Source organism: Adiantum capillus-veneris, chromosome 8 (genome assembly GCF_014529385.1).
Source record: "Adiantum capillus-veneris isolate H3 chromosome 8, ASM1452938v2, whole genome shotgun sequence".
NCBI classification, from domain to species: Eukaryota; Viridiplantae; Streptophyta; class Polypodiopsida; order Polypodiales; family Pteridaceae; genus Adiantum; species Adiantum capillus-veneris.
In genome coordinates, this window is record NC_140938.1 from 169857870 (window position 1) to 169871135 (window position 13266).

The 13266-nt window shown below is 45.5% G+C and overlaps 1 protein-coding gene across 5 annotated transcripts in view; it reads left to right on the forward strand.

The window, feature by feature from the left end:
- The first annotated feature begins 4053 nt into the window (after positions 1-4053).
- The window catches only part of LOC147453340 (sterile alpha motif (SAM) domain-containing protein), a 36151-nt gene continuing 26938 nt past the window's right edge, over positions 4054-13266 (forward strand). For 3 of the 5 annotated variants that reach the window (XR_015188971.1, XR_015188972.1, XR_015188973.1), the window contains exon 1: positions 4054-5785. Coding sequence is in view for 1 of the 5 variants with exons in the window: in XM_086518732.1 (XP_086374858.1) it covers positions 4187-5785 (1599 nt within the window). In the remaining 4 variants the exon portion in view is untranslated. The remainder of the gene's footprint in view (positions 5786-13266) is intronic. The other 2 variants (XR_015188970.1, XM_086518732.1) reach the window with 1 other exon arrangement.

A 13266-nucleotide genomic window follows, 5' to 3' on the forward strand; every position in this document is an offset into this window, starting at 1 on the left:
GACAATCCTGCTGATCTACTCACAAAGGGACTTCCAGGAGAGGGCTTTGTGCATTGTCGTGAGTTATTGGGCATTGGATAGATGGCAGCCATGTAAATCTTTGTACATTTATGTTCATAGATTTACAGTTACTTAAAGTGCCACATTGGACTTTAAGTGGGAGGTTGTTGGGATTAAAGCCCAAGTGGCCTCTTATGCGGATATGGCCGGCCGCCCGCCTAACTCACTTACCTCTAACTCTTTGTATATACTAACATATTCTTTGTGAATACTAAGGAATTAGGAGATAACCCTTCTAACAGATCTCTGTGTACTGTGTACTGTGTAAGCTGTGTGTGTGTGAGAGAGAGAGTCGACCCACGCTCCGCTCCGCGACTTCAAATGTGATGGCACCTTTGCCCGCCACCAAAACCTTCTCGAATCTCTCCCCGAAAGACATTGCAAATGCGTTCCAAGAACTGTTGCTGCACTCACATGCAGACTATCACAAGAGTTAGCAGTTGTATTCAATTTTATAGTATTATTTTTTACTACGCGCACGGGAAAGAGCAGTAGTTCCATCTTCTCCAGGTTCTCTAGGAATATGCGATGCTTTTTTTTTTTTGTCTCTACCACTGCCTGCCGTATCCGTTTCACCATCTACTGTTTAGAGCTCTACAGGACAGGGCAAAGCGATTTCAGACTCAACGTAAAGGGAAAGCGGAGAGGTTCAATTGCTATGCAACCCCTATTATGTATTGGGTAGTGCAAATTATGCAGCAAAAGGTAGATGCAACCGCTGTTCTCACCCTGCAAGATGAAGCTAAAGAACAAGAACAAGGCCGTTCCAAAATGGCCAAAGGGAAAAGCACCTTGCGCAAGAGGGCAAAAGAACAAAAAGATTCGACTTAGCAGCTAGCAACACTACCCTTCTCTGAATCACAGGTCAAAATCTTTGACGTCAATACTGCAATACCAAGAGTGGGCATGACTACTTCTGTGGCCACCTCTACTTTTACACCACCTCTTGTGAGTAGTGTTGCAGGCACCAAAACACACCCTCCAGTTGTGTTGGCAGCACCACATACTACTCTTAGTGCAGGGGCACATAGGGATACAACAGGGGCATCTAGCTCTGGGACACCTACATTTGGGCAACCTGACATGTTTGCCAATTTTGCGCCTCAAGCCGACAGACTTTTAGATGCGGACAGAAGAGCCATTTTGATGATTATGGATGCAACCATCTCATTGCAAGGTACCAACGGTGTGCATCGCGCTGTCTATGACAATATGCAAAGGGAAGTGCGTAGCCACCTTCAACGATCGATGGATAGGGACATGTTAATTGCTCAGGCTCAAGATCGCATAAAGATTCTCACTCAATAGGTAGTGGACCTCAAACATATTGTACGCACTCAACAAATACAGTTAAAAAGAGGCAAATGATATGGCCGCAGTTCAGGACCTCTCTCCTGTGGTACATACAGTGTGTCTCTCATGTGCCACAAGCTGTAGCCATTTCAAAAACAGCTATAGCTACAACTACAACTCCGGTTTCTATGCAAGTTCTTGCTATGGCAGGACATATAGAGACAAATGTTTCCAAAGCCCATTCAGGGGATTCTCAAGCAGCTGAGAAAACAAATCCTACCACTATGGAGTCTAAGCCAGCAGGATTGGCTTCATCACAGTTTCATGGACCCTCTATGGCCTCCCCCTCCCAGTCCACCTCTTTCCCTCAGCACTTCTACAGCTTCCCTGGATTCCAACCACCTGTTCCACCATCTCAGACTACCCAGTCTTTTCCTGGGTTTCCACCTGTCCCACCTTCTCAGCCTTCTTAGCCTACTCAGTCTTTTCCTGGGTTTCCACCTACTCACCCTACTCAGTCTGCCTGCTGCTCATGGGGTGGCCACTCTATATCCAATGTACCCTCCTCATGGCCACTACCCCCTACCATACACATGGACTCCATCTCCTTACCCACCTTTCTACCAGCCTCCTCCTCCTCCTCCATCATCCGACCACCAACAATAGATATCACCTTTTGGAGTTTTACCAGTAGAGACTTGGTTATCGATCTTTCAGTTCTTCAGTTCCGCTCTCCGGGACGGGAAGCGGTCTTGTGGCGGGCAATCTGTAGAGCAGGCTACAGTGTCACTTTCACATGACAATTAGTACAGTTTGGACTTTACACTTGGTCTTTGGTTTGGTCGGTTCACACTAGACAGACTCGCTGGGCAGTGACACGTGGCAGGGATACAATGGTTTAGTGGACATCGTGGCCATGTCACCACCGCCACCCAGTGGAGATAGAGTTAGGTGTTGTCATTTATGAGCCGTTGGTGGCTCTTTATGGTTGTATATATGAGTAGTAGTGGTTTGGTCAGGATTATCTTTTTACGTAGTCGTCTAGAGTGAGTCTATACACAGAGCACGTCTTCACCATCCCGGCACATTTGAGCCTCGACACCCCCATTGTACCTGTGAGTCCTGGGCTGGAGCTGAGTGTGCTGCCACGCCAGAGTCTGTATCAGTTCTTTGAGATAGTCGAGTCATATGTTCTGGTCTTCTGCTGTGTCTTTGTGAGCTCAGTTGATGTCTATTGTTTCCTTTCTTTTCAGTCTGTTTGAGTGAGATTGTCACTCACATTGCATTGAGGACCACCGACTTAGAGAGCACGACACATTATCCGCGCTACAACACCCCCTTTCCCCCAAAAGGAAAAAAAAAAGAATCCGCTCACCCGTAAAGCAGGATGCCAACCACTTTTCAAAAATGGGAAAGCGGGCCTGGAGTGTTGAGAACATGCGCCACATGGAGGCAAGGTTAATGGGCTATCCAAGCAAACAAGTCGCTGTCGCTACATAACGAGTAAAAAGCATAATGAATGTCCATTTGTTTGTGAATCCACATGTGTCCAAAACGGCTCATTTTGAAAGCACCCATGTAAAGCCCTTATGATGGACGAGAGGTGCCTGTTCGTGAAGCCGCCCTAAGATAGCCACCTCACGAGTCACCACCTTTTCAGACGTTGATATGAAAGCCCCATGCAATATTAGGGTGGGTTCAATTGCGCAAGCACAGTGAGCCCGTCAAAGCTTTTTCCTTTCTCTTCTATTCACACAGCGCAGTTCTATCGTGAATGATTGAATCGTCCGCTTGTAATCAACGACGGGCAAGTGCCGAATTAGAGTGTGCTGTCAGCTTTCCTATGTGGGGTCGTGGGATCCAACATAGCTCCGCTTTCGATGTTGAAAAGTGTATGGAGCACCTCCACGTCCGGGGTGGTGACGCTGTCCGAAAATATGGTGGTCTTGGAAAAGCGTACTCTCATTTTGGACGAATGGAAGCATGACACACAAGCTCTCTACAACACTGCATCTTTCGCTTGGGCGTGTAGTATGAACCCGCCCTTATTAGCAAATGGCATATGTGGAATTCCTTTTTGGCTTTCTAAAAGAAACCCTTAGTGTTGGGCTGGGTTAGAGGGACTTTCATAGTTTTCAGTGCATGATGGAGACTTACCTTTCATTTCACATCCTGTCTTTACTTTTCTTGCATTCTGTTGTTTTAGAATGCTAAAGTGAAGTTTCACCTTACATAATTTTAGTAAATTTTACACACACACATGTGTTTTTTTTTTGCATTCTATTGTTTTAGAATGCTAAAGTGAAGCTTCTTCACCTTGCATAATTCTAATAAATTCTACACACACACATATATTAATTAGTTCTTTCATTTCACAATTTCACATGGCTTTACATTTCTTGCTTTTTATAGCTCGATTCCAATTAGTGTTAACATTCAAGAAAGTCTCTTTTATTAAGCGGCTGTTGACAAGTTTCCTCCTCACAAAGAAACTATTGAGATTTGCAAAATGTTTGGACGACTATCTCATATATTTCATCCGTTTTTCTTTCATTTACCATGGTTTGCAGTTAGCTAGTTTTGATTTTCAATCGGCTCAAGACTAAGCTGATGCAATCCTTCCCAAACACTCGTACCAGTTTAAACAATTTTATCACTTTTTTATTGTTTTTGAAAGCCGTCGTGACCCTTTCACTTGTTTTGTTTTAGCTCTGCGATGCTAGTTTTACTGGATTGCGCCCACACACCACCGGGACCACCCTTATTATAGGCAGATCAGAAATATGCATATCGCCTGTAGTTTCAAAATTTGAAAGTGGAGTACCCCCGCCGAATGGCGGACTCCGACCTTGCGCTAGCAATGGCTATAGCCGAGAACAGCGACAGCAGTCAAGACGAGGACTTTCAGCTCCCCACGCATGCCGGGCAGCTTTGTATTCTCAGCAAGATCGGTCATCCACCAAAGCGTCAGAGAAAGTCTCATTGTCTCTCGAAGAAGCGAACCGTCTTGGAGAAGCCCCAACGCACCTCAATAGAAAGAAAGGAGAACCAAGACCAGAGAAGTTGCAGAAATGGACGCAGCCTTGCGAAAGTCAACTTCACAGATCCTGATCCCTTGCAAGTTCGGAGGCCTCTGGCAACAAGGAAGCCAAATGTAGAAAATAGAACCCTTCCCTCTCCTGCAGAAAGTTCGAAAGGAGATTTGAGCAAAGATCAGGATGAGAAAGGTGAAACCGCTGTAAACAAAGCTCAAACATGCACAGACAGAGCCCCAAAGGTTTTATGTGATCAACCATCTGAAGCACATGGAGCCTCCTCAGGTTCATACTTGCCTCACTATTGTCAGAAAGAGGCAGGCGAGACCCGTAAAGATTTATTTTCTTCAGTGCCAGAATCATATCATTCTTATCATAACCAGGCCAAGGTTAGAACTCATGAGTCAGCAGTAGAGGCTGAGTGTGATGGTTTTGCAAAGCAATTAGCTGATGATCATCATGATTGTCATGTTAAGACCCAAGAGGAAGTGATGCTGGAGGCGCTCAAGGGCGGTGCTCAAACCTTTCAGCAAATGGAAGGAATATTTAAGCCACAAAGCAAAATAGCAGGAATGGCTCAGACACTCTCACCAAGGCCTTCCTCCACAGTAGAAGGAGTTCTCCACCATATAGCTCAAAAACCTGGTGACCTATTAGTGGAGATGGTGGAAGGCAATGCCACGTTTTCATCAATGAATGCAGTAATATCTCTGGCTGAGGAGGATGATTTGGTGATTGATCTCATGGAGCCAAAGCAGCAGCAGTTTGAGCCAGATTGTATCCAGCAAGGAAATGTACCTGCAGTTGATTGCCTATCCTCAGGAAATGTTAATCCCGATAGCCAATTCAATGCACTGTTGAATCTTTGCGTCAATAGTGTCAGTGACGATGAGGAAGTGGATGAGCTCCATGCTGACAGCTTAGACCACAACTTGGCCGTTGAAGATGGTTCTGTACAGGTAGAAGAGCTTATATGCAGCTTACTTACTCAGAAAAGATGCAGGGAACCTTCACTTTCTTGTTCTTCCCTTTCTTGTGATGTGTATCTAGAACCCATTGAAGCGTCGTCTGAAGTCTTACTAAAGAGCCACACAGAGAATAATCCTTTGCTCACTATTTCACCGAAGACATGCCTGGAAGCCCCAAATCTGTCTTTGGTGTGTGAAGATTTTTCTGACTGCAAACAAGATGACGCTGATGGAAAACCATACAGTGAAGGGACTGGAGTATGCATTGAGTCCAATCTTGAGCAACCTCTAGAGTGCCCTGTATGTGGTAGCTGCATAACTGGCTTGTCTCTGGAACAAAGAGAAGCACATACGAATGCATGCCTCGACAGTATCGATAGAAAGGAAACTCGTGCAGAGGCAATAATTTCTTTTATGGACACTGACCAGGTCAGTTATGGTTCTTTATTTCGAAAGTTGATTTGTTAAGATGTGTATTTGAAAAGAAATTCCAAACCGACAAGTGGAATTTGAAACCTCAGAACAAGTTCCTTAAGCTCTATCTGTTTATTGTAAAGTCCTTTGTACATTTGGCTATACTGTAAGAAGGCTGAGAATTTCAGTTTTGAGGTTTGGACCCATCTAGCCTTGTGCTGGGCTTGTATAGAAGTGGGCACAGTTATGTGTGCTGCTATACTGAGTCACGGAGTGGTGGCCAGATTGTGATGGCAGAAGGCACGTCACCAATTTCTTGTGAATTGTCATGGTGTTTATGTATGAACCGGTGGAGGCATATCTTGCTCATATGAGCACGAGGGTGGACATGGACATATCAGCTAGTATGTGGTTAAACCTGGACTTTTGGCAACATGAAGTTATTTATATGTGTTAAAGTTATGGCATCTCAAGTGAATAGCCTACTGTGATTCCAATATCTATTTTGACTTTAGGTATTTAATTTACTTATTTGTCAAAGTCTTGGGTAGGGCAATTCTGAGGGGAGTATATAAGCACACTTAGCCCCCATTTATAAATCATCTATTTCATTGCCCAATTGGTTGGTTTAGCAGTCTCTCTCTCTCTCTCTCTCTCTCTCTCTCTCTCTCTCTCTCTCTCTCTCTCCGGAGGGGATGCAACGTCACTTGGATGCTTTGAATAGGTTTGCTCAGGAAAGTGGTTTGTTCGTCAACCTTGGTAAAACCAAGGTCATGGTATTTAATACCACCCCACAGTGGATCAGGAGGTCAGCACCAGCATTCACATACGGCCAGGAGACTGTGGAGTATACAAATGCGTACACTTACCTCGGAGTGGTTTTTAGTGGGCCAGCATTTTCATTGAGGAGGGCAGCAGAGACTAGACTGACCAGAGCCCATGCAGCATTGGGTAGATTGGAAAGGATGTGTTCATAGGTTCAGTTTCAGGAGCCTAGGACGAAGCTCTGGCTCTTTGACACTTTGGTGGCTTCTGCATTGCTTTATGGAGGTGAGATCTGGGGACCTTCATTAGATCATCACGGGAGGACAGGCCGCAGTGATGGATGGGGGGACATGGAGAAGCCTCTGGTCTCTATGATCTCGTGGCTCATTAGAGCCAAGGCCTCAGTACCACGTGCTATTGTTCAAGCAGAGCTAGCTGCCCCCCCACTAGTGGTTGAGGCGCTCACCAGATCGGTCTCCTTCATACACCGCATGTGGGAACTTCCCAGAGACAGATATGCCCGCCTTGCACTTGAGTCCTCTCGACAGTTAGCCATGCAGGGAGATACAACATGCTGGTATGGGGAGATGACATCATGGTTTCAGGCGCATGGGTTCAGCATAGACAGATTGTCTCCCTTCCAGTACTCACTGGATGCACCCTCTCTGACTCTTACACAGTCCGAGATCACCAGGCTCATCCGCCAGGACTTGACTGAGCTAGACACCAGGAGGACATGGATACAGCCAGCATAGGAGCTGGGCACGAAGATGGCTTTCTACAGAGAGCATCTCCTCCAGCTTACGGTTGATGGCTTTGTGACGAGGCCGAGATACATGGACACCCACTTGTCTCATGGGATACGATGTGCTATCGGCCAGATATGTACATCTTCACACCAGCTGCAGATCGAGACTGGGAGATACAACGGAGTGCCAGCAAAGGCCAGGACATGCCCCCTGTGTGACATCGAGCCTGAGACAGAGTTGCACTACACATGCCACTGCCCCGTCTACTACGAGATACGAGGCTGCTTCCATTGCTTGTTCAGAGAGGGCTTTGGACCATTCTCCAGAGTCATGCAGTACGAGGATCAGAGATGCTTGGGTTTGTTTTTGCTCGAGCTACGCAGACACAGAGAGAGCCTGATGAGAGGAGAGGCTAGCCAGTCCCAGAGACAGATCACAGATTTCTTTAGAGCTGCCACTGGACACTCGGAGGAGTTACTACCACAACAGAGCTCGTCGTCTCACACCAGAGGCACACTGATCGACTGAGCGATTGAGCTGGGAAGATCCAGACGCCCACGACTGCGGAGAACTACACAGCATCGGCGGAGGCTGCATCAGAGGATTCAGATCACTTTGGCTCGACATGCACGATGCCCGGTCAGACTACTGACCATGGAGGAGATTGATGAGATCCGCCAGCGACCGATGCTGGATCTCTTGTGATCTAGCTATCCCAGCTAGCTCCTGTTCACACCTAGTAGTTTAGGATTCCATAGTATTTTATTGTGACATTTGTCATTTCATTTTTGTCATTGTTGTCATCTTGTTACTCTGACTCTGACTTTGTATCAGATCCACCACATTGTAACTTTCTGGTCTCATAGGTCACTTTGGCCTTTTGAAGACGTTAATATAACATTTCATTCATTTTCTCTCTCTCTCTCTCTCTCTCTCTCTCTCTCAAAAGAACTTAAAAGTGGTACAAAATGAGCTTACCCTTATGAAAGTAGATATAGATGCAAAAGGTGAGAAGATTATGCGGTTAGAAGCACAATTAAAAATCAAAGCACAACAAAACCACACAGACAAGAAAGAGAGCGACAAAGCAGGCATCACCCCCCCCCGTCCACACAGGTAACCCACAATTTAGTATCAAAAGTTATTTCCGACTTCAACAAAGAGACGAGGTGCAGGCAAACAAGAAGGTGAATAGAATTGGTGGTGTGTGTGACGATTGGACCCAAGCTGATGTGGAAGAAGACGAATACATGCTGGAAACAATTATATGGAAGCTGAAGCTGGCGAAAGCAGTACCTTTTGTGGACCCAACCTATATTTTAAGCAAAGGGAAACAAGCAGCAGTACACTATGAGACTATGGAGGAAAAGATAGCCGTGATGAAGAAAAAATATCACTACAAGGCACGAAGGTATGGATCTCAAATAAACTCACCCCTTTGCAACTAAAGAACCGAACCAGTGAGTTAGCGAGACACTGTATCAGATTCACCAATTGTAACTTTTGGTCTCATAGGCCACTTCGGCCTCTTGAAGACGTTAATATAACATTTCATTTCATTTCATTTCTATGCTGCATCGTCGACGTTGACATGATATCAGAGCAAGGTGGAGAGAACCCGCATTGTTGAGAAGACAAGGAACTTTGATTAGCTTTCTTGAAGGTGGTGATAGCAAGGGTGGCCTTGTGGACCGTTTGGCTTTTCTCCTCGTAGCGTTTTAAAACTCAAGCAAAAAGGACATCACCACCAGGATTCTAAAACGTAGGCAAACTCAAGTGTTGGTGTCTTAAAATGTAGGCGAAGGGGCAGCTAGGGTGCTAGCGTTTTGAGACTGTAAGGTGCAACGAAAGTGAATGTTGAACTTTGCTCAAGATGACTGCTCCGAACAGCGCTCAAGGTTCCTTTTACTTACGGAAGGGAGAGCCTTCCGTTCCTTTAAAATGAGAGAGTGCAAGTGATCACAAACAAAGTGGATAAACACTGTGAATGAAGTTACTCAGACTTAGAGATAAGAGAGAAGAATACGACACCAGAATGTTGTCAGACCCTCCTCCAAAGTCCCCTCTCTCTATGGCAAGAGCGGTCTACTATTGATTGCACAAATCTCTACAATGCTTGGACTTGCCGATGATGTTGACGACGACGAGACGGCTGAAATCTGAAAATGCTAATGGCTGAAATCAACGAATCTCTATCTGCTGAATTTTGACTCTATGTCGGTGACGACGGCGATGACGACGATGCAACGACGACGCGCTGAAAACGCAGATGCTGAAATTTTCCGGGTTGAATCTGCAAATTGTGGCTGATTTGGCCGTGTGACGAGGATCTGTTGCGGGAAGGTGAGATCTACGAGGCTCGGGACTTCTACTGCGGTGCCTGACTGCTGAAAACTGAAAACGCTGGTGCACCTTGTGGTCCTGTGGCGGAGAATCTGTAAAACGCTAGGCTGTCATGTTGATGCAAAAACGCTAGAGCTGAATGTTGTGCAGATGCAAAAACGCTAGGTGTCCTGCTGTGGTCTTGTTGTCGCGGGGGCTGATTTGCAATGCAAAACGCCATGGCTTTGTAATGGCTGAAAAACGCTAGGCCTGCTGTTTGCAAAACGCTAGGTTTGCTGTTTTGGGGAGATCTTGCTGAGAAGGTACAAGGTGTTCCTGCTGCCTCTTCTACCAGAAAGTGCTAGCGCTAGGTTTCTTATGTACTTGCTTATCAAAATTGCCCTACCTAGTTCCCAACAAAAGTCACTTAATAATAAAAAATGAAAAATGGTTAAAATAGGGAAAATAGGTCTATGCACTGTAAAAATGCTCCTGATGGGTTTTGATGGAAATATGATGATCATGCTATGTGCAACCAGAGGATATGCATCTACTCTAAGTTCCTAGACATGCTCGGTCTGCAAAGAGACTCATAAAAGTGTCAGAACACTTCCTAATCTAACTGAACTGAACCCATGTCATGAAGTAGCTTGTCCACGTACATATAGGGTTAGATGTGCACGTGACAGAGACGTTGAAGGCGGGGAGGATCTCCATCCTTTGCGAGGTTTTAATGACGGGTTGTTTCTCGACAAAGCGTTTTGAAACGCTCGGGTAGGCAATGTTCGAACGGTGGAGGCTTCCTTGGCAGTACATTGAAATGCTCACTTTTGGCTTGAATTGCAACGAAGGAGTTTTGAAACGCAAGCTGTAAGGGTATCCACATGCCACGGTTTCAGCCAGCGTTTTTGAGGGCGTCTTGAAAGGTTGGGGCTTTGGCCTATTGTGGAGGACACACACGGTTGTTATACAAGGTGTAGATGGCCGTTTTGGAGCTATTGTGCAGTGCCTATTGAACAAAGTAAAGGCATAAGCAAGGGCTCATTTCCTTGCAGCTTAGGCATCAATAACGAGAACACCAATCAAAGGCTATGGAAAGTGTCACGTGCACAATTAACCCTATGTGTACGTTGTCGTGCATAATGTGAAAACTAAAATATCTACCTCACTCTCAATGCTTTTGTTATGTGGGACCGAATGCTATAATGTACATAGTGTGATATATGCGAAAATAGATGCCACGATTGCAGTCGTGTACATACCTTGCCGGGCGGGCGAGATCCTAGACGTGGCACTATGGCAAGCTTTTTCACATAAATATATGCCTATTTTGCTTTAGAAATGTACAAATGTCAAGTGTTTCGAAGTGGCACGCTCGTTTTGCCTAGAAAGTTCAATGCGGGCAATCTCGACCAAAAATAGCAGGTTTCATGCGCGGGCGTAGAAGACGTGTCCAAAGTGCTTACCAAGTGGAAAAATGAGGTTCAACATGAAATTTGAGGCCAATGGGATTTTTCCACAAATTTAGGGATTTTCCGAGCTCGTTTGGGCCTTTTACAGGTAGAAAGGGGTATTTTTGGGCCCAAAAATGCCTTAAAATGGCCTTAAAATGGTCAAAAATAGCCTAGAAATAGCTCAAAATAGCTCAAAACGCCACATCAACGACGGTGCCGTCGTTGTCTAAGTTGTGTGAGAAATTTTAGAGCCAAGAACGAGCTCATTTGGGCATATGAGCAAGGAGATACAGCTTTTCCTTTACAGGGTGCTAGTGCCATCCCGTGCTGCTTCCACTACATGGTTGAGGCTGTGAGGCCTCCAATTAGGGTTTTCCCTCCTCAAATAACTACTTGGGCTTCTCCAATGAAGTGTTGAAGCTTCCATGAAATGGTCATGACGAAGAATCGAAGCGTAAATTTAGGGTTTTTAACAGGTCGAATGAGCACTGCATCTGTGCAATTGGGGGCGAGGCTACACCTAATCTTCACATACACAAGAATTTTGAGTTGATCTTGCTTCATTTTCAAAGTGGAGCTTTCATGGCTGGACTTTTGTTCTTTTTTAGTGTTTTTTAGCTTCAAATCATCTTCGCCTTGCTTGATTTTGCTACGAATCCTCACAATCAGAAGCGCGGTGCTTTCCTAGTCGCATGCGCACTTCTTGACAACGTGGACAAGCTACTTCATGACATGGTTTCAGTTCAGTTAGATTAGGAAGTGATCTGGCACTTCTGTGAGTCTGTTCGCAGACCGTGCATGTCCACACTTAGATTAGATGCATATCCTCTGATTGCACACAACATGATCATCAGATTTCCATCAGAATCCATCAGGAGCATTTTTATAGTGCATAGACCTATTTTTCCTATTTTTGACATTTTTCACTTATTATTTTTAAGTGACTTTTGTTGGAAACCGAGTAGGGCAAATTCACTAAGCATGTATATAAGAAAACCTAGCGCTAGCACTTTCTAGCAGAAGAGGCAGCAAGAGCTTCGGTTCAACAGGCACCTTCTTAGCAAGACCCCCTCAGCAAGGCCTAGCGTTTTTGCAACACAACAGCAAGGCTAGCGTTTTGCATCAAGAACCCAGATCAGCCAACGTTTTTGCATCTGCATCAGCATTAGTGGTTTGCACCAACAGACTCACAAAGTTTTGCAGCAGGAACCATTTTCAGTCCTAGCGTTTTTGGATCAGCATACCATCCTAGCATTTTGCAGATCCTTCGCGATGGAACAATTAGAAGCATCAGCGTTTTCAGTTTTCAGCATATAGGCACAGCAGAACAAGTCCCAAACCTCGCAGAACTCACCTTCCCGCAACAGATCCTCGCCGCATGGTCAGATCCCGCAAAGTTTGCAGATTCAGCCCCGGAAAACGGAGATTTTCAGCATCTGCGTTTTCAGCGCGTCGTCGTCATACCGTCGTCATCGACATCGTCACTGACATAGAGTCAGGATTCTGCAGATAAAGATTTGCAGATTTCAGCCCTTAGCATTCTCAGCTTCCAGCCCTCGTCTCGTCGTCGTTCTCTTTGTCGTCGACATCGTCGGTGATTTGTGCAATCATAAGTAGACCGCTCTTGCCATAGAGTGGGGCCTTCGGAGGAGGGTTTGATAACATTCTGGTGTCGTATTCTCTTCTCTCTCTCTCAGCACCTTCATTCACAGCGTTCATCACTTTGTTTGTGTCCATTGCACTCTCTCACTAAAGGAACGGAAGGCTCTCCCTTCAGTAAGTAAAAGGAACCCTTGAGCACAGTTCGGAGCACTCATCTTGAGCAAAGTTCAACATTCACTTCCGTTGCACCTTACAGAAAGTGGATTGGCTTATACTCATGTTAGGTGTAGCGGAAGTGAATGTCTGCGCTTTGCTCAAGATGAGCGCTCCGAATTGTGCGCAAGGTTCCTTTCGTTCTTATGGAAGGGAGAGCCTTCCGTTCTTAATGAGAAAGTGCTATGATCACAAACAAAGTGAATGGACACTGTGCGTGCAAGTTTATGAGACTGAGAGATAGAAAGAGAAGAGAATACGACACCAGAGACGTTGTAAAACCCTCCTCCGAAGGCCCCACTCTCGTCGGCGAGAGTGGTCTACTTATGATTGCACAATCTGGTACAAATGGTATGCATGAGACTGATGCAAGTCTAGGCTATGTCGACGA